This window comes from Salmo salar, chromosome ssa11 (assembly GCF_905237065.1).
Source record: "Salmo salar chromosome ssa11, Ssal_v3.1, whole genome shotgun sequence".
Lineage (NCBI taxonomy): Eukaryota > Metazoa > Chordata > Actinopteri > Salmoniformes > Salmonidae > Salmo > Salmo salar.
In genome coordinates, this window is record NC_059452.1 from 80,668,920 (window position 1) to 80,688,959 (window position 20,040).

General features: G+C 45.6%; 2 protein-coding genes across 25 annotated transcripts in view; one reads left to right on the plus strand and one right to left on the minus strand.

Moving 5' to 3' along the window:
* The window catches only part of LOC106563274 (dynamin-1), an 83,691-nt gene extending 66,986 nt beyond the window's left edge, over window positions 1-16,705 (plus strand). For 4 of the 12 annotated variants that reach the window (XM_045689981.1, XM_045689983.1, XM_014128733.2 and 1 more), the window contains 7 exons: window positions 6,010-6,119; window positions 7,176-7,287; window positions 7,588-7,602; window positions 8,204-8,380; window positions 8,679-8,920; window positions 9,209-9,406; window positions 13,589-16,705. In XM_045689981.1, coding sequence (XP_045545937.1) covers window positions 6,010-6,119; window positions 7,176-7,287; window positions 7,588-7,602; window positions 8,204-8,380; window positions 8,679-8,920; window positions 9,209-9,406; window positions 13,589-13,619 — 885 coding nt within the window. In that variant the 3' untranslated portion in view covers window positions 13,620-16,705. Of the gene's footprint in view, window positions 1-6,009; window positions 6,120-7,175; window positions 7,288-7,587; window positions 7,603-8,203; window positions 8,381-8,678; window positions 8,921-9,208; window positions 9,407-9,611; window positions 9,645-10,734; window positions 10,772-13,588 lie in introns of all 12 variants that reach the window. The other 8 variants (XM_045689984.1, XM_014128738.2, XR_006757668.1 and 5 more) reach the window with 7 other exon arrangements.
* Window positions 16,706-16,821: 116 nt separating this feature from the next.
* Window positions 16,822-20,040, minus strand: part of LOC106563273 (golgin subfamily A member 2) — a 37,726-nt gene continuing 34,507 nt past the window's right edge. For all 13 annotated transcript variants that reach the window (XM_014128726.2, XM_045689973.1, XM_045689971.1 and 10 more), the window contains one exon: window positions 16,822-19,964. In XM_014128726.2, coding sequence (XP_013984201.1) covers window positions 19,702-19,964 — 263 coding nt within the window. In that variant the 3' untranslated portion in view covers window positions 16,822-19,701. The remainder of the gene's footprint in view (window positions 19,965-20,040) is intronic.

Sequence of the window (20,040 nt, forward strand, 5' to 3'; positions counted from 1 at the left end):
CTCATTGATGACCCTCCCCAGCGGTGTGGGAATGTTCACATGTGTTTATGTGGTCAGCAGGGGTCGTTTGTGAGAGAGACAGAGCCTCCCAACCCCCTTTGACTGCTGCTGGTCAACATTGATTGTAAAAGGTCACCGTTTGCTCCAGGGGTGTTGGAATGACCTATGACTGAGTTAAATATAACAAATAATTCGACATTTAGCAATTACCCGCTAAAGAGGGAAATATCATTGACTTTTAAACCTGCACTCAACTGCTGCTGTGCTGGTTGAATGAGGCGTTGTTTATCTGTAGTAGAGAACCTTGCTTCCTTCTCTTAGAGATTTGTTTTTATTTGTGGTCATTCACACAGGACACTATGCAAAGCACAAACGAGCCTTAGGTTTGCCAATGGTTTCCAAGATGTTTGAGTGGAGACTGAAGTCCAGCGCCACACTTTTTTACACGTTGTCTCGAAATAGCCCAATTTTAGCAGGGGAAAATATTACTGTTGTAAATGATTTGCTGTGCATGTTTTTACAGTTTGGCTGCATTGTGTGTTACTATAAATGAATAGAGTCGTAAAGTTGTATTAAGGTTTCAAGGAGATTGTGTCATCGACTATTCTCCCTCTGGCTTCTTCCCTCATGTTACTAAGGGAAATATACCTAGCTGGTTGTCGGGACGTTTCGATCGTGTTCCTCTCTATGTGAGTTACCGTAAAAGGAGGAACTAAAGTTGAAGTGGTTACATTTGGAATTGGGAGCTGGGGGCGTCCTTGGAGGGGTTAGGGTTAAGCTAGGGTTGAACATAAGGGTTAGAGTTAGTACTTTTATTCTACTTTCTATCCTACTCCACTTTGGACCCGTAAGGTGCAGGAGTCCTTCTTAGGGTAGCGCCGGACCAAACGAACCACAGTCCCTTTCCCTCATCTAGTCCCTCTTTCTCTTTACTACTTTCTGATCTCTTTCTCCTATCTCCCTTAACCTCTGATTCAAAAAGAATGGAATCGAGCCATTCTTTCCCCCCGTTTCTCTTCCTCTCTATGTCTCTCCCTTCCTCTCTCTCTTCACGTCCTCTGTGTTCAATAAAGGACAGGGATTCAGACCGGTCCCAAACCTAAGCCCTCTCCATGGTTCACAAGTCTCATGTCTCATCTCATGTTCACTCATCACACTGCAGGAGAGAGTTGGAGAAGTTTTCGCCCACATTAGAAGTTTTCGTTTATTGAGAATGAAAGAAAGAGAATGAAGGAGGAGAAACGGAGGGAGGTAGGGAGGGGAAAGAAAGAGCATTTAGAAAATTGCCGTTGGCCCCCGCCCAAGGCCCAGTCGCTGTGGTAATGAGGGGTTAGGAGCAACGTTATTGCTCCCAGATGCTGTGCTGGTTTTCTCCAGGCTTTGATGCAAACCCAAGTCACCAGCACTTTTCAATCTGTCTCCACACACACACACGTGTGCACTGACGCACACGCTTGGACGTGTGCGCACACGTACACACACGTACACACACGTACACACACGTACACACACGTACACACAGGCTAATGTGCTTTATACACGCACACACACAACTCTTAAAGGAAGAACCCTTCTAACCTTATGTACCTGAAAGGCCACACTCTCCCGAACCAGATGCAACCTTCTCACTCCCACAACAACTCCCAAAGACCAGCTGTATGTGTGTTGGACCAGTGTGTGTGTGTGTGTGTCTGTGTGTTGGACCAGTGTGTATGTGTGTGTGTGTGTGTGTGTGTGTGTGTGTGTGTGTGTGTGTGTGTGTGTATATATATTTGTATTTGCAAATATATATATATATATATATATATACACTACCGTTCAAAAGTTTGGGGTCAATTAGAAATGTCCTTGTTTTTGAAAGAAAATCTACTTTTTTGTCCATTAAAATAACATCAAATTGATCAGAAATACAGTGTTGACATTGTTAATGTTGTTAATGACTATTGTAGCTGGAAACGGCAGATTTTGTTATGGAATATCTACATAGGCGTACAGAGGCCCATTATCAGCAACCATCACTCCTGTGTTCCAATGGCACGTTGTGTTAGCTAATCCAAGTTTATCACTGGCAGCTTCATTAAATAGTACCCGGAAAACACCAGTCTCAACGTCCACAGTGAAGAGGCGACTCCGGGATGCTGGGCTTCTCGGCAGAGTTCCTCTGTCTAGTGTCTGTGTTCTTTTGCCCATCTTAATCTTTCATTTTTATTGGCCAGTCTGAGATAGGGCTTTTTCTCTGCAACCCTGCCTAGAAGGCCAGCATCCCGGAGTCGCCTCTTCACTGTTGACGTTGAGACTGGTGTTTTGCGGGTACTATTTAATGAAGCTGCCAGTTGAGGACATGTGTTGCATCTGTTTCTCAAACTAGACACTAATGTACTTATCCTCTTGCTCAGTTGTGCACCGGGGCCTACCACTCATCTTTCTATTCTGGTTAGAGCCAGTTTGCGCTGTTCTGTGAAGGGAGTAGTACACAGTGTTGTACGAGATCTTCAGTTTCTTGGCAATTTCTCACATGGAATAGCCTTCATTTGTCAGAACAAGAATAGACTGACGAGTTTCAGAAGAAAGTTATTTGTTTCTGGCCATTTTGAGCCTGTAATCGAACCCACAAATGCTGATGCTCCAGATACTCAACTAGTCTAAAGAAGGCCAGTTTCATTGCTTCTTTAATCAGAACAACAGTTTTCAGCTGTGTTAACATAATTGCAAAAGTGTTTTCTAATGATCAATTAGCCTTTTAAAATGATAACCTTGTATTAGCTAACACAACATGCCATTGGAACACAGGAGTGATGGTTGCTGAAAATGTGCCGTTTCCAGCTACAATAGTCTTTTACAACATTAGCAATGTCTACACTGTCAGGCAGTGGGTAACTGGTGCAGTGAATCAGGCGCAGGAGAGCAGAAATGAGTGTATAAGGTATTTAATTCCACGACAGCACCAGTATACAGACAATATTCAAAGTGCGGAGAAATACCGGTCACTCGAAAATAACGGGCGTAAATACATAACCCGGCAAACATAACCAGCCGACATGAACAATCAATAAACACGCACACTAACATGTGGGAAACAGAGGGTTAAATAATGAACATGTAATTTGGGGAATAGAAACCAGGTGTGTAGAAAACAAAGACAAAACAAATGGAAAAGGAAAAGTGGATCGGCGATGGCTAGAAGACCGGTGACGTCGACCGCCAAACGCCGCCCGAACAAGGAGAGGAACCGACTTCGGCAGAAGTCGTGACATACACTGTATTTCTGATCAATTTGATGTTATATATATTAGTGTATATATATATTATATATATATATATATAGCATGAATGTGTTGAATGCTGTGTGTATGTGTGCTGAAATACAAATGTGTTAGCAAGTGTGTGTGTGTCTTGGAGGGAGCATTTGTGTGGGGCCCTTGTTTGGATTACCCAACCAGGGGTTGGAGTGGGACGTGAAGTGTGTTTATGAATCCAACGTGAACTTCCTCTGGCTTTATAATTAGGCTGGTATTAGTCACAAGCTAAACAAAACAATGGAAAGTATTTCAACTCCTCACTCTGTGGTTTGTCTGATAGGTTTATACATACCTAGCATCAACACTGACCGGAGTGAGGTTTAAGTAAAGGGCTGGGTGTGTTGGTGTCTTAAATGTTTAGGTGTGTTACACGTTCTCACACACTCACTGAGCTGAATGGTTACACGTTCTCACACACTCTCTGAGCTGAATGGTTACACGTTCTCACACACTCTCTGAGCTGAATGGTTACACGTTCTCACACACTCTCTGAGCTGAATGGTTACACGTTCTCACACACTCTCAGAGCTGAATGGTTACACGTTCTCACACACTCACTGAGCTGAATCTTTTCCAGAAGAGAGTTATCTGTCTCTGCTCAGATGTGTGGTCTGTGATAGAGTAGTGTGTGTGTGTGTGTGTGTGTGTGTGTGTGTGTGTGTGTGTGTGTGTGTGTGTGTGTGAGAGTGTGTGTGAGTGCATGGGTGTGTTTGTCTGACCTTTAGTGTGTCCCATGCTGCCGGGCTGACGCTGCTGGTTTTATAGGAACATATGGAGAATCACTCAGTCTGTCTGCAGTCTCCCTCAGTCTCTACTGGGAGATGGAGGGAGGAGAGGGGGAGGAGAGGGGGAGTTCTAGGTCTGCCCCGACACACACCTCCTGATGACTTCCATACACAATTCGTGTGTGTGTGTGTGTTAAAGCAGTCTGTCTGAGTGATAAAGTGCACAGTGAACCCTCAGAGTGCAGTGTATTAGTCTGTGTCTATGGGGCCAACCATGGCTTAGTGCCAACTCTATGTCACTCTGGCTCCTCCTCTTCTCCTCACACTTCTCCATCTCCCTCCTAATCCCTCCATCTCTCTGGTCTATCTCTTTACCCCCTCCTCTCCAGTTTGTCCCTCTGTTTCACTCCCTTTATTTTTCCTCCCTCTCTCTCTCTGTCTCTTTCATTCCCATCTGCCTCTCTTCATACCTCCTTCCCTCTCCTCACTTTTCCCTTGTTTCGTTTTTTTTGTTGCGCTGGCCAGGGGAAAGGAAAATGTGTGAGTCAGTGAAAGGCCGCTCCCTCCCTGAGATGAGAGAGTAGAGGGAGGACTGGGACTTGTTTAGTGTGGTGACGTCACCCTCTGTGTCCCTGGTAACCGCGTGTTTAGTCTCCGGTAGTGGACACCTGGGCACACTAACTTGGCCTGTTAAGCGTCACTCCACAGCGGTGTGTGTGTGTGTGTGTGTGTGTGTGTGTGTGTCCGTCCTTAGGGGGCTCTGACCGTTTGACTGTGCAGGTCTGAACCCGTTTGATGAGGGGAGGTTGGTTATGGTGTATGTACAGGGAATGGGTTGGGCAGAGCTAGGAAGGGAAAGGCCGTGGTTGGACACATGTTGAAGAGAAACTGTGCTTTTCCGTAGTCATAGGGGAGTTTGTGCGTTTTGGGGTAGAGCATACGAAAGAGTAGCTACGTGGAGACTGACTCACGTGTTGTCATGTTCTACACCAAACAAAAATATAAACGCAAAATGTCAAGTGTTGGTCTCATATTTCATGAGCTGAAAAAAACATCCCAGAAATGTTCCATATGCACAAAAAGCTTATTTCTCTCAAATGCTGTGCAGAAATTTGTTTACATCCCTGTTAGTGAGCATTTCTCCTTTACCAAGATAATCCATCCACCTGACAGGTGTGGCATATCAAGAATCTGATAAACAGCATAATCATTACTGGGCTGGGGACAATAAAAGGCCACTAAAATGTGCAGTTTTATCACATAACACAATGCTACAGATGTCTGTGGGCAAATGCTCACCTTCGATGGCCACTGGTACGCTGGAGAAGTGTGCTCTTCATGGATTAATCCTGGATTTAACTGTACCGGGCAGATGGCAGACAGCGTGTATGGCGTTGTGTGGGCGAGCGGTTTGTTGATGTCAACATTGTGAACAGAGTGGCGGTGGGGTTATGGTAGTGTGAGTGTGACGTGGAGTGTGACCACCGGGTGTGTATTACTTTGCCCATCTGCCCTGGGTCCTGGACTCACTTCTGTGGTTCACATCCCTGGATTCTGGGTCTCTTTCGACTGTCTTTCTGAGCTTTGGGCTCTCTCTCTCTCTCTCTCTCTCTCTCTCTCTCGTAGTCAAGGAAAGTCTAGCTCCTCTCTCGCCCTACCTCCTTTTTGCGTGCACCAGGCTGCTGTGGTGAAGGCTGTGTGCTGTAAGGCTCGCCTGCCCCCTCTCTCTTCTGTGATACTTACAGTTACACTGCTTTAATCACAACCAGGCACTTTGCTGCGCCTCTTTTCCACCCCTCCCTCTCTCCCTCTGTATATGTATCTCCCTCTCCTTTCTCTGTCATTAATTTAATCAGCCTCTCTCGCTCTTTGCCTGTCTTTCTTTATTTCTGTCTGACAGTCTTTCTGACTCTCACTCTCTGTGTCTTTTTGGGTTCATGCTGTACTTTCTCTAACCTGTGTGTTGTTGACTCTGCCCCCTGCAGGAGAAAGAGAAGAAGTACATGCTCCAAGTGGACAACCTGAGGCTGAGGGATGTGGAGAAGAGCTTCATGTCCAGCAAGCAGATCTTCGCCCTGTTCAACACTGAGCAAAGGTTAGTTCTTAAACAATCAGAAATTATAGTTTGCCAAATCTTTTCAGACCTCAAAAAGTAAAGTAATATAGCTGAATCCACACATAACAGCTCTCCACACATTGACCACACACATTCTCTGTCATTCAAGGCAAGCACCCACGCAGGCATGCAAACATCCCTCTCCTACTCCTTACCATGTAGGGTTGCTCAGTACTGTGACATGTCCCACTCACTCCCACAAGAATGTACAGGTACCTGCCAAAATAATGGAAACCTTTGAGTAAATGAGGGATACAAAGTATATTGAAAGCAGGTGCTTTCAAACAGGTGTGGTTCCTGAGTTAATTAAGCAATTAACATCCCATCATGCTTAGGGTCATGTGTAAAAATACTGGGTAGGCCATTATTTTGGCTACCATGGCTATGCCCCCATAGGATGACGATGCCCCCATCCACAGGGCACAAGTGGTCACTGAATGGTTTGATGAGCATGAAAACAATGTAAACCACATGCCATGGCCGTCTCAGTCACCAGATCTCAACACAATTGAATACTTATGGGAGATTCTAAAGCGGTGCCTGAGACAGCGTTTTCCACCACCATCAACAAAACACCCAATTATAGAATTTCTTGTGGAAGAATGGTATTCCATCTCTCCAATAGAGTTCCAGACACGTGTAGAATCTATGCCAAGCTGCACTGAAGCTGTTCTGGCTCGTGGTGGCCTAACACCATATTAAGACACTTTTAGTCGTTCAGTTTTTGTCATTCTTTTTTAAACATTTTTTTTATCTTGTTTGTTTATTTATAACCTTTTTTCCTGTGAAGTACATTGTGTTGCATTCCATGTCTGAAATGTGCTGTATAAATAAGGCTTGATTTGATTTGACTTGACCTTATGTTGGTGTTTCCTTTATTTTGGCAGTTACCTATATGTATATACTACTCACTATCCACACACACACACACACACAGACACACACACACACACACACACACACACACACACACACACACACACACACACACACACACACACACACACTCTCAGACTTTCCCCTTTGTGGCCACAGGAATGTGTATAAGGACTACCGTCAGCTAGAGTTGGCCTGCGAGACTCAGGACGACATAGATGGGTGGAAGGCCTCCTTCCTCAGAGCCGGGGTGTATCCTGAACGTGTCACGGTACCACACACACACACACACACACACACACACACACACACACACACACACACACACACACACACACACACACACACACACACACACACACACACACACACAAACCTGTACATTTCGTCAGTAACTCTGCCGGTCCAAAACATACAGTATAGCTGATTGTGATGATGGTTTGCTCTCACAGTCCTAGTGGCGTCAGTCATCTAACGTTTAACACCATCTCTCTCTCTTTCCCTCTCTCTCTTTCTCTCCCTCCGTCATTCTTTTCCTCAACATGTCCTCCATTGCTGTTGGACCCTATAGGAAAAGGAGGGCAAGGTATGTGCTTTGTGTCGTGATGTCTATTCCAACGCTTCACCCCTTTTACACAGCTTTCTCTTCACCTATGCTCAAGCTAGCGTTGGCAATTGAATTTGATACTGAACTCTGATTGGCCCTAAAGATTTACACAGGCACAGTCTCCTTTTTCGCCTCGCCTCATTGGTGCTGTTTCTAATCAACGGCCCGGTCATTCATCATTCGCACCAGACCAGAAAGTTCAAATGTCGCTCTCATCAGGGTTCTGCCATAGCTGTATTATACAACCATCCGATTGGAATAGGCTAAGCAAATGAAGGAATTATCATTGGGGCGTGAGCCAAGAGAAAGCGGTTCAGAAGGAGACACGTTGTCTCCAATGGCTCTCGCCAGTTCAGGACTATATAGTAGATGTAATTAATGATGTGTGATATTGAGGTTATTTCAGTACGTTGTGTGGTTAGAGCGATCACTTGTCTCCATCGTTCTCTTTCTCAACTCTCATTCACATATTTCTCTCTTTCTCTTTCTCCCTCTCCCATCCCTCTCTCCTTCCCTCTATCCCTGTCCCTCTACCTCTCTTCTCATCCTGCAACCCCCCCTCCCTGGCCTTGTCCTCCAGCAGAGTGAAAGTGGAGACGGAGAGAATGGCTCAGATAACTTCATGCACTCCATGGACCCCCAGCTGGAGAGACAGGTGGAGACCATCCGCAACCTGGTGGATTCCTACATGGCCATCGTCAACAAGACCGTCAGGGACCTCATGCCCAAGACCATCATGTACCTCATGATCAACAACGTGAGTCCCCATTGGTCGCTTTCGCTTGTGGTGTGGTAATCTTCTGTAGGGCCAGCGGATTTTCATCCTTGTCTTTGAATCTGTGTCTGATTGGTTTAGACTTGGGAAACCAGCTGGCCTGTGGAATCTCTAACCAATCAGTGACAAGAATGGGTCAATTAAGTGCAAGGGAGGAAGAAAAACCTCTCATCTCCACAGCCACTTTTCCCTAGGTTATTGTTGTAAACAAAAACGTACATCTCCAACTCCCCCCGTTCCTCACCTTTACTCTCCCCTCTCTTCCCCCTCCTCCACACAGACCAAGGAGTTCATCAACGCGGAGCTGCTGGCCAACCTGTACCACTCTGGGGACCAGAACAGCCTGATGGAGGAGTCCCAGGAGCAGGCCCATCACCGCGACGAGATGCTCCGCATGTACCACGCCCTGAGGGAGGCCCTAAACATCATCGGAGACATCAGCACTACCACTGTCACCACCGCCATGCCGCCGCCTGTAGACGACTCCTGGCTGAGGCCGGGGGGAAACAACTCCGGGGGCAGGTACGAATGGAGGGAGAGAGGGAGGAAAGGAAGGGAATGAGGGCAAATTATATGGGTGAAGGTATGGATGGATGGATGGATGGAGGGAGGAAGAGGAAGGAGGGGATGGAAGGAGGACAACAGCTCTGAGTAAAAGGTATGGATGGAAGGAGAGGGGTAATAAGGGAATAGAAGAGAGTGTGGAGTAAAGGATGAGGGGAGTAGGACTGATGTTGGGGCCTCCCCTGCTGGTGTGAAAGAGAACTGCCTGCCGATGCACTCAGCCTCTCTCTCTCCCCCCCCCTTCAGGTCCCCGGCCAGCAGTCCCACTCCAAACAGAAGGGCTCCCCCAGGTCCCCCTGGTCGCCCTGTCTCCCGTGGCTCAGCCCCTGGCCTCCCTCCTGGCCCCCCTGTCCCCTCTCGCCCAGGGGCCTCCCCGGACCCTTTCGGTGGGCCCCCCCCATCAGTCCCCTCCCGGCCTAACCGCGCACCCCCCGGTGTGCCCAGGTGAGTGAAAACGAACCCAAATGTTACAACTCAACGCAAAAAGTCCCCAAGCCTATCAATGTGTGACACTACACTAGGTCCTACAGGGAGACAGACAAGCCAATGAGGTTCTGTAAGTGATATACTATGAGAGTGGTGATGATGATGATGATGATGATGATGAAATCACATCTAAGCTGAAGTGTCAATGCTCTCTGTTGCTAAGGGGGATGTGAAGACGCCAGGAGGATTGCTGGAGGTAAATGAGAGGGGAGAGAGCTTGGTGTGATAGAGGACAGAGCCAGATAGACAGAGAACGTCAGGTCCAGAGGGTGCTGAAAGCTAGAGAAGAGATGGGAGGTAGGATGGATGAGAGACATGTCATAGATGGACCCTTCCAAAAGCCCAGCTCCTGTAGTAAAACATTGCCACACACACACTGCATACACACACACATACACACACCTAACATATCTTTGACTTAGGTTGTTGTACCGATTTACATTGCTAACTGCCAAGAAGGTTTCAGGCGTTAGTGACTTACATTTCCTACAAACTACTAGAAACTTCCAGGAACTAACGGCTTTAATTAAATTTACTATTAGTGGTACAGTTGTGCCTTGACTTAAGGCCACATGTTCTTATCATTTCCCTAGCCCTCACCAGTAGCCCCTCACTAGTAGTCTAGTCTAGTGGCCTCCTCTGTGGTTGAGTCCTTCGCTAGAATTTAGTTTTGTACTAGAGAACTATCCTACATCCCCCTCTCCCAACCTTAGTCTTTATAGTTTAGGAATAGTGTCTCTTATCCATCCTATCTCCGTGTTGGAAATAAACAGAGAGAGAAAGAGAGGGGAGGATAGGGACAGAGAGAGAATGAGAGGGGGCGTTTTTAATTTTCCTTCTCTGTGAAACTGCCTCCGCACTGCTAACGTTTGCCTTGTGCTTGCCTGTGGTTGTGAGCTAATGAACACTGTACTGATCTGATGTGAAGTCACGGTCAGGGCAGCAGCTTGCCTTACTTAGGGAGACACACATTGCCTGACACTGCTCTCGCTCACACACACCCTCAAACATCCAAATAACCCTCAAACAATGGCTCTAAAGCAGCCGTGTTAAAACCAGTCTCCCCAAATAACCCTCAAACAATAGCAGCAATGCTGAAACCAATTACCCCAAATAACTTTCAAATAATGCTCCAAATCAGATTGGTCCATGGAGAGAGCAGAGCCTTGTCATGTGACGTGGGTCTCTCCTGCACTGTAACCTGTATGTGTTTGTTTGCATTCCTCTTCCTGTCCATCTCCTTCACCACACCTCTATCCCACCGTTGACTATGGTTCCTCTTTCAGAATCACTATCAGTGACCAATGAGGACTAAAGCTTCTGGTACGTTTGGTACTAATCACTGTCATCATCTTCATCCTCCTCTTCCTCATGCTGCTTTCTCTTAGATACCGTCACCTCACTGCATGCCCATCACGCTCTCAATTTCTTTCATTTTTTTTCAGAGCACTCCCTAATGCCTCTTTTAGCATTGCATGGACAAACACACAAGCACACACACAGGTCGTTTGTGTCACTGTGAGCCTTGCTGGTTTTGTTATTGTCTGCTGAAGTCAAGTTTCTTTTCTAGTTTGGGAGAGGTTTGTGTCGATGAAAAAAGTCAGGGGATACCTCTAGATACGCACATGCATACACACACTCAGACATACACACACTCACACATACACGCACACACACACACCTGACTGGAGCTGCTCGTTAAGTCAAAGGTCATGGGTTTGTGTCAGTGTGGGCTCATGACATCTCACCCCGTCCCCAGTCCTGTCTCTGAGTGTTTGGTGGCGTGACACATTGCTGTGCTATATTATCCTGTCTAAATGTCAACCTAGTTTCAATAGAGCCTAGGGAAGCTGTCAGAGAAAGGGTATACTGTGGGTGGTAATAGTGATTTGTAAAGGGAATGTTATGTCTAGTTAACGTCTATCCAACTAGCTATTCTGGCGGTCATCATTTACCCTGCCTCCTATAGTTGAAATCTACTTTTTAGCATTTATGCTAACTAGCCCCTCTTTTGATAGTGAAGTAAAGATAGCATAGCCTTGATGACCATGGCAGAACTACTATGGGGATTATATATGTGTTATGTACCCTTTGTAGCAGTTACAATCACACAGCTCTTGAGGGGTGAAATGCAACCCTCTGTTGCTCACGTTTTGCTGATTGGGTTGAAAGAGGAGAACATTATGAATGATAAGATAGTGGAGCTATACTGCCCTCTTTTGGGCACCAAAACAACTGCCTGTCACCAATGGAAACTATGTCCTGAACAAAAATATAAACACAACATGCAACAATTTCTAAGATTTTACTGAGTTACAGTTCATATAAGGCAATCTGTCAATTGAAATAATTTCATTAGGCCCTAATCTATGTATTTCACATGACTGGGAATATAGACATGCATCTTTTGGTCACAGATAACTTAAGGTAAAAAAGGTAGGTGCATGGATCAGAAAACCAGTCCATATCTGGTGTGACCAGGATTTGCCTCATGCTGCGCGACACAACTCCTTCGCATAGAGTTGATCAGGCTGTTGATTGTCGCCTGTGGAATGTTGTCCCACTCCTCTTCAATGGCTGTGCAAAGTCGCTGGATATTGGTGGGAACTGGAACACGCTGTCGTACATGTTGATCCAGAGCACCCCAAACATGCTCAATGGGTGATATGTCTGGTGAGCATGCAGGCCATGGAAGAACTGGGACATTTTCAGCTTCCAGGAATTGTGTACAGATCCTTGCCACATGGGGCCGTGCATTATCATGCTGAAACATGAGGTGATGGCAGCGGATGAATGGCACAACAATGGGCCTCAGGATCTTGTCACAGCACCTATGTTCATTCAAATTGCCATCTATAAAATCAAATTGTGTTCGCTTATGCCTGCCCATACCATAACCCCACTACCAGTAATGGGGCACTCTGTTCACAATGTTGACATCAGCAAACCGTTCGCACACACAACGCTGTACACACTGTATGCCATCTGTCCAGTACAGTTAAAACTGGGATTCATCCGTGAAGAGCACACTTTTCCAGCATGCCAGTGGCCATCGAAGGTGAGCATTTGTTCACTGAAGTCGGTTACGACGCCGAACTGCAATCAGGTCAAGACCCTGGTGAGGACGACAAGCACGTAGATAAGCTTCCCTGAGACGGCTTCTGACAGTTTGTGCAGATATTCTACGGTTGTGCAAACCCACAGTTTCATCAGCTGTCCGGGTGGCTGGACCATACCACAGGTGAAGAAGCCAGATGTGGAGGTCCTGGGCTAGCATGGTTACACGTGGCCTGCGGTTGGAGGCGGCTTATGGTAGAGAAATGTATATTTAATTCTCTGGAAACAGCTCCGGTGGACATTCCTGCAGTCAGCATGCCAGTTGCACGCTCCCTCAAAACATGAGACATCTGTGGCATTGTGTTATGTGACAAAACTGCACATTTTAGTGGCCTTTTATTGTCCACAGCACAAGGTGCACCTGTGTAATGATCATGCTGTTTAATCAGCTTCTTGATATGCCCACCTGTCAGATGGATGGATTATTTTAGCAAGGAGAAATGTTCACTAACAGGGATGTTAACTAATTTGTGCACAAAATTTGAGATTAAAGCTTTTTGTACGTATGGAACATTTTCTGTGATCTTTTATTTCAGCTCATAAAACATGGGACCAACACTTTACATGTTGTGTTTATATTTTTGTTGAGTCTATATACACTGTATGCAGTATATTCCAAGATCCATGAAATCTGCAGGAATTATGTGTTTTAGTGTGTTAGCTGTTATGTCTGACTGTATTCTCCCACATTGTCCCGTGTGTGTGTGTGTGTGTGTGTGTGTGTGTGTGTGTGTGTGTTACCTGGCATATGCCTGCTTGAGAGAGAGTTTGCATAGAATTTGATGTTCAGTAGGTGAGCTGAATTGAATGTGCAATTACAAAAGAGTGCAAGTATACTGGACTCTGTGTGCGTGCGTGCGTGCGTAGTAGTATGTCAGAGTGGCGTTGAGTTATACCGCTTGTGCGTAAGGGGGAGACACCCAGCCAGAGTGACAATCCTAACTCATCCCTGTCTTCGCTTATATCTGTGTCCCTGTGTTTCTGTCTGTCCGTCTATGTGTGTATCCATGGTCCTCTTGGCAGCCGAAGACCCCCGCCCTCACCAACCCACTAGACTACTGAGCCCCCCTCCCCCCCGACTCACCACCTACCCCACGGCAGAGAGACCAAGGACTGCAGAGCAACCTTCCTTACCTAGACCTGACCCTTCTTTCTCCTCTCCCTTCTCTACTAAATGACACAGTCACGTCACACACACGCACAAACCCACAGACAGACAGACACATTGTATACCCCCAATACAGAGAAATGCATTCACCCTCCACTGTATATTAAGGAACATTGTAGATAAGAATTCAAATACATTTGCACACATTTACATGTGTAAGTAGTCACACACTTAAACGGACAGGGCAGTGTATGCGTGGGTGGATTCAGCAAATATGGACGAGAGGGTTAAGGAATGCTATGCTAAAATATTTTTTCTTTCTCACCCTTCCCTTCAGATGGGTATTTCTGGTTGCTGACTTTCTTTCTTCCTCTCATATCTGAATTTTAATTTTTTTCTCTGATAATTTGGGATATTGACAATGATCTTTTTTGTTCTGGTTGACATGTTATTCTGTGTGTTTGAATCTCTCTCGGGAGTAGATGCATTATCCATCTATCTAGGAAAGTGGAGTGGATCAGAAGGGATAACTGCATCTGAACAATAGCTTTCTTTTTGTTGTCTTCTGCTATGATCATCATGATCCATACTGGTCCCTAAAGTCACAGGCTCGGACAAACCTGACATAGATGGGCAAGGGCCCTTTTAGTCGGAGAAACACCCAAAGAGAAAATATATACATTAATGGTACTGACTCTCGTGTCACAATGTGGAATCTATCTCTGTGATTTCTATGTATTATTTATGATACACTGATTCATGTGTCCTATTATATCTAACATCACGACAGTGTTTCCTCGCCTCTGAGTTTGGGGACATTTTCTCTCGTTATGTTTCATTCACTTGTTCATCCTTCACTTAATCTGGCTTCATTATGTCCTCTTTCCTATGTTTCTAGTTCTCTTTTTATTGAATAGCGGGCCAAGCAAGGGTGGGCCCTCTCACCCGAGAGCCCCCTGCCTCCTTTTGACTCCTAGAAGCCCCCTTTTTTGCCCCTTGGGACCCCCTGACACCCCTCTCTTCTCTAGCACTCCCCCCTTTCCACCACTCAGCCCCTACATGTGAATCCACACTATCGTTCACACCCAACACACACCAATCAGAGATCTCAGCAGCTCTTCACAACAGCCTCCCTCAAAGTAAGGGGGAAGGGGGGAGCAAGAGAGAGGAAATAAGTAAACGTGAACCCCGCCCTCTCCGAGTGGCCATACCATTCCTGTCGATGGATAGAAAAATAAAATCTCTCTTCCTCCTCTTCAGTAGGAGTGAGGGTGAAGAGAATGTGTGGAACGTTCTGCATCTGTGTCCATGTCCTACCTTCAGTAGCCACCAGGCCTTGCGTCACTGTGAAGGCCCATTCTTATGTGATGTGATAACCATGACGATGATGTATTGCTGTGTCTGAAATGATACAACGATCGTTCCGGTGTTCAGACTAACTGTGATCTGCTCACAGGAGGTTGGTGGCACCTTAATTGGGGAGGACGGGCAAGGACATGGTTTCCATGTGTCTGATGCCATTCCATTCATCATTATGAGCCGTCCTCCCCTCAGCAGCCTCCTGTGGATCTGGTGTATATCGGTGTAAAATCCTCCTCGACCAGCTCCCTAAGGCACATTTGGAGACATGCTTCAGTCTCTGTACTCATGCCACGAGTGCTGGGGGGGAGGAGGTGTGTGAACTAGAGGGTCTCCTGCTAAAACCTGTGGCCCAACATTGAGCAGAGTCATCCGTCTGTCTCTTCTCCTCCTCTCCCACTTGTCAATGAACCACTTCCCCACTAGTGAAACTCAGTACCTTAGCGAGGCGGGATCTAAATAGAAAGTGCAATATGCTCTTATTGGACGGCTTAACGAGAGCTGTCCACCAATCACACCAGACTCAGAGTAGACGCTCAGCCTGAGCGGAGGCAAGGAGACAGACAAGGTCCTAATGGTTCGTCTCAATACTGTTACACGGCATCCTTTCTTCTTTCCTCACATGGAAAGCTCACACATTGAAGTTGTTTTCAGGAAGACCATTTATAAGTGTTGCCAGTCCAAGATTAGATTTTTTGACCCTCAAAGTGTTTCCAAGAGCAGTGACCGTAACAGGAGAACGTGTTGAATATCATTGGAACTGTGTAATAAGTGTTGGGGCGGGGGACACTGATTTTGGCATGGCTTATCAACTTTTTTCATTTTCTGTTCTTTCCTTTTTTCCCCTCTCTCAGTGGTCAAGGGGGTGAGTGAGGACACCAGATTTAAAACCACCAACAACCCAATCAGTGATGGTCTATACATAGAAACCTATATACACACACACACACACCTATACAGTGCACCTCTCCCGCTCCCATGTCACTCATGCGTTCCATTGCTGTTTGAGAGATGTGAGTTGACCCCCCTTTCTACCAGTGAACTCTTGTCTGTAGTTTGTTGTATTTTTGAGCCTGTTGGTAATAATAGTACATGGGCTCATTAGCCTACCCACAAACCCCTGTTTCAGTATCCATATCGTACTCACCTCATACAAACCTACCCCTCTTCACAACACCCTTGAGTCTTAGCAACAGCCAATAAATAAAACTATTAGCTATTATGAAATGAATGATTAATTAAGAGTACATTTTATCACGGACATATCTTACGTGTGTAATGTATCCTGTGTGGTGCATCTTATGAAATTGTGTTCCACTTGTCTAGACGTTAGTTGAAATTGTATGAATACTGAATATTAAATTACTACAAATAAGTGACAGTGTGGTGTACAATGAAACATAATAAAAATAAAGACAAATAAGTGAATGTTATATGAAATCCCTGGCTATGGATGTGTTGAGTATTGGCAGGTTGTTTGATTAGTAGTATGTAGAATCATTTGTCGCTTGTTTCTCGGTCTCTGTCCGGAGAGGAAATGAGGGGGCAGAGTAAATGTTTGTATTCTATCCTGCTGTAACAACTTCGTCCTGTATCTTATCTTACTGCTGTGGGTGGAATGTGTCTGTCCAACAGGACTGCTTTGTCAAGACATTAAAAGTCAGCGTACTGTACCAAAATGGTCTGAGTCTTTTGTCGAGGAATCTCACACTCAAAATGACATCTCTAACAGGACCTATTGAAGGTAGAAACTCCAGCACTTACAAGGATCCATTGACCAGATGCTGTCTGCTTTGCTCAATCACTTTTAATCAGGAGAAACCACATCAGAAATATACTGTCCGAAGCCATTTTGTTCTCTCACAACGATCCTACATTGCATTAAAACTGATTAGTTTCGATACTTATTACAAATAAATATATTTTTTTAACCTTTGTATTAAATCACAGACGGTACCCCCACCCCTTTACGTCAGCTGTCCGTGTGTGTCCTGAAGCCAACAATGGCTCAGACACACACAGACAAGCCCTCTGGGCTGCTAGCAACACTACAAACAGCCATTACACTTATTCCCACACACCAGGCAGAATGAATATACAATATGTTACACAGTTACAGTATATACAGTTCCTTTAAACAGAAGGCGTTCACCCCCGTCTCTTAGTCATCATGTGCTCAATCCCACACATTCATTCAAAAGAACAGTTTGAATTAGAAAGCGTGGAACAACTATTTCACCTGTTACTTTTACTCTCTCGTCACCACCTCCAAAACAATAGTTGTAAATGACTATAAAATATTCTCTTGGTTTTACCACTCCCAAAACAAAAAGTTCTCTCTCTAAAAGGTTAAAGAGAATGCTAAGAAAGCCAGGAATTTAAATATTCAGATGGGATCACTTTCAACAGAAACCACGTCAAGTCCTACTACAAAAAGTGCTTTGCTTCAGGGTAGACAGGGTTCAGATTAGGTACACACACCTGAAAACTCTCTCCAATACCACTCATTTCTATATCTCATTTAATACACCTCACATAGCATCACCAAAACCTTTTTTCAGACTGTTTTTGACATGCTTTAAGACTTCCATTCTTGAATAAAAATAAAATTCAGATATTGGTAGTCAGAGATACACTGGAAGCATAAAAACTAAAAAAGATCCTAAATATTATGGGAGTACACACATTTCCCCAAAAAGGGGTGGCAGAGATGCACCTATGGCAATTTTATCTTTATTTGGATCATCATTGTAAGGTTATCTAAAAACAGAGGACCTTCCTGCACCTGTCAATCAAACAGCAGAGCTTACCCCCATTGCCCATGCCTTGTGTTACTGGAATCATTACAACCCTCTATTCATTTGTTCATACCTACACATCCTCCTAGTGCACACTGCACCCGCACACACAATCTTTCGGTCACTTCAACACACACTGTCTTCATTCGTGGAACCCTGAGCCCCGATGTGCCAAAGTGCACATGATGACATCATAGGGCACCCAAGTATAAAAACCAAATGTCTAGAATGGATCTGCCATAGAAAAGCTACTGTCCAAAACTATATGAGATGGGACAGGGTTTGATTAGGAGCTCTGTACAATTTTTGTGCAATAACCTACAGTAAAGCCCATGTAACTTTAGAGAGAAGAGACAACTACCATTCAAAATCATGAGGATACAATTGAGGTTGAATCATTTATCAAACACTCAATCTTCATCCAGTCTCAAAGGGAGCGACTTAAATTATAATGAGATATGTTGAGGGGCAACAAGCACACCATAATTGAAAGATTGCTAAACAAGAGATGATCAACTGGTGCTATGAAATGGGGCCTCAAATAAATAAACGCAGAGCAAACTTGAGGAATACAACTGAGTCGACTGGCTCATGTGCATAAATAAGATAAAGCTCTAGTGTACATACATATGTTCAGATTTCAGTGTTTCCACATAAAAGAGGATGGATAGACAAGGTAGTGGTAGGGGTGAGCAGCCATGTGTCTACATGCTAGTTCCTCTCTTTCCTGACGTCCTATGGTGTCTCCCTACTTAGAAGTGAAAAGTGCTCCCATCACTCCAAATGCTAGTGTCTTTACCAATGCTTTCCTGACCGACTTCCGCTCCAGGTAGGCCAAGGCTCCAGCCTGGCCCTTACCTCCTTCATGTACTGTACCCAACTCCTCCTGCCCTACTCAGACAACACTCACTCCACTGCCATAGAACATACCAACAGCTACCAAGGGCTGTGCCTCGATACGGTCCTCTTCCATTCATGAACACTTGTCTGAGTGAGTCAGTCTTGTCGCCGATCAGTGGTCATGGAGGAAAGGCGACGAGGAAATTAATTGAGACCGCCCACGCGCCAAAACCAAGCCATGTCTGTCTCTCCTACCAAACACAGACAGACACATTGTGAATGGGGAGGTCCCAGTGGAGGCTGGTGGGAGGAGCTATAGGAGGATGTACTCATTTTAAGAGCTGAAATTGAATCAATGGAATGGAGTCCAACATGTGTTTTATGTGTTTGATACCATTCCATGTATTCCATTGCTGCCGCTAACGTCTCACTCAAAGCCTTACATTTCTCCTATAATAGACTAGACTGAGGGAGAGGGGACAGAGATACTTTATTGCGCCTATGGTTCAAATGGCAGAGGAGAGAGAGACAGAGGCTAGTGAACAGAGGAGAGGGATCAATGTGCAGGAATAAACATCTCTCCATCAAGAGAATCACAGGAAGAATCTCAATAGCATCCGGTGGAATACTTCCCAATCATCTAATGGTATTAAATACCAATTAAAGGAGACAGAAAAAGCAGACAAACATTCACACTGCAGGTAAGGAGGTTGCGAAGGAGGAGGAAGAGGTGTACGAGGAGAGGAAGGCCGCCACACACACACACACAAGGAGTTCACATCCTTAAGTCACTCTGTTAGTGCAATGAAGAAGAAAAACGGCATGCGAGACCAGCCAAGGACTCAAAAGGAAGAGTGAGAAAGAAGGAGAGGAAACAACCTCTCCCAGAAAGTAGAGAGAGTGAGTGTGTGTGAGAGACAGTATACCCAGAAGTGTGTGTACGTGTAAATCCTAGATGAGTGTGACGTGGTGGAATGGTGTGTGTGTTCAGAGATCCTCCAACGTTGCCAGTTAGCTCCATAGTCTCATCATCAGACCACCAGGATCTTGACTTCGTCCTGCTCGTCGGGTCGGTAAAAGAACGGGACGCAGGGGTTGTCGCCCAGGAAGGGCACGGAGCGAGGCCCCTGGGGGTTTTGGATCTCCTGGAGCAGCTGCATGATCTGCCTGGTCGTGCCGTCCTCTTGGGGCCTCATCAGAGCCTGGGAGTCTGGGTGGAGCCCCTGGTCTGACGGGCCACCGTGAGGGTAGTCGATGGAGTCGGGCCTCACGGCTGAACTTCCATCCGCAGACTCTGGAGAGAGAAGGGGGGGAGATATGAGAGATCAGGGAGGTTAGTATAATGACGAGCCATGGGTGTGTGTATTGTT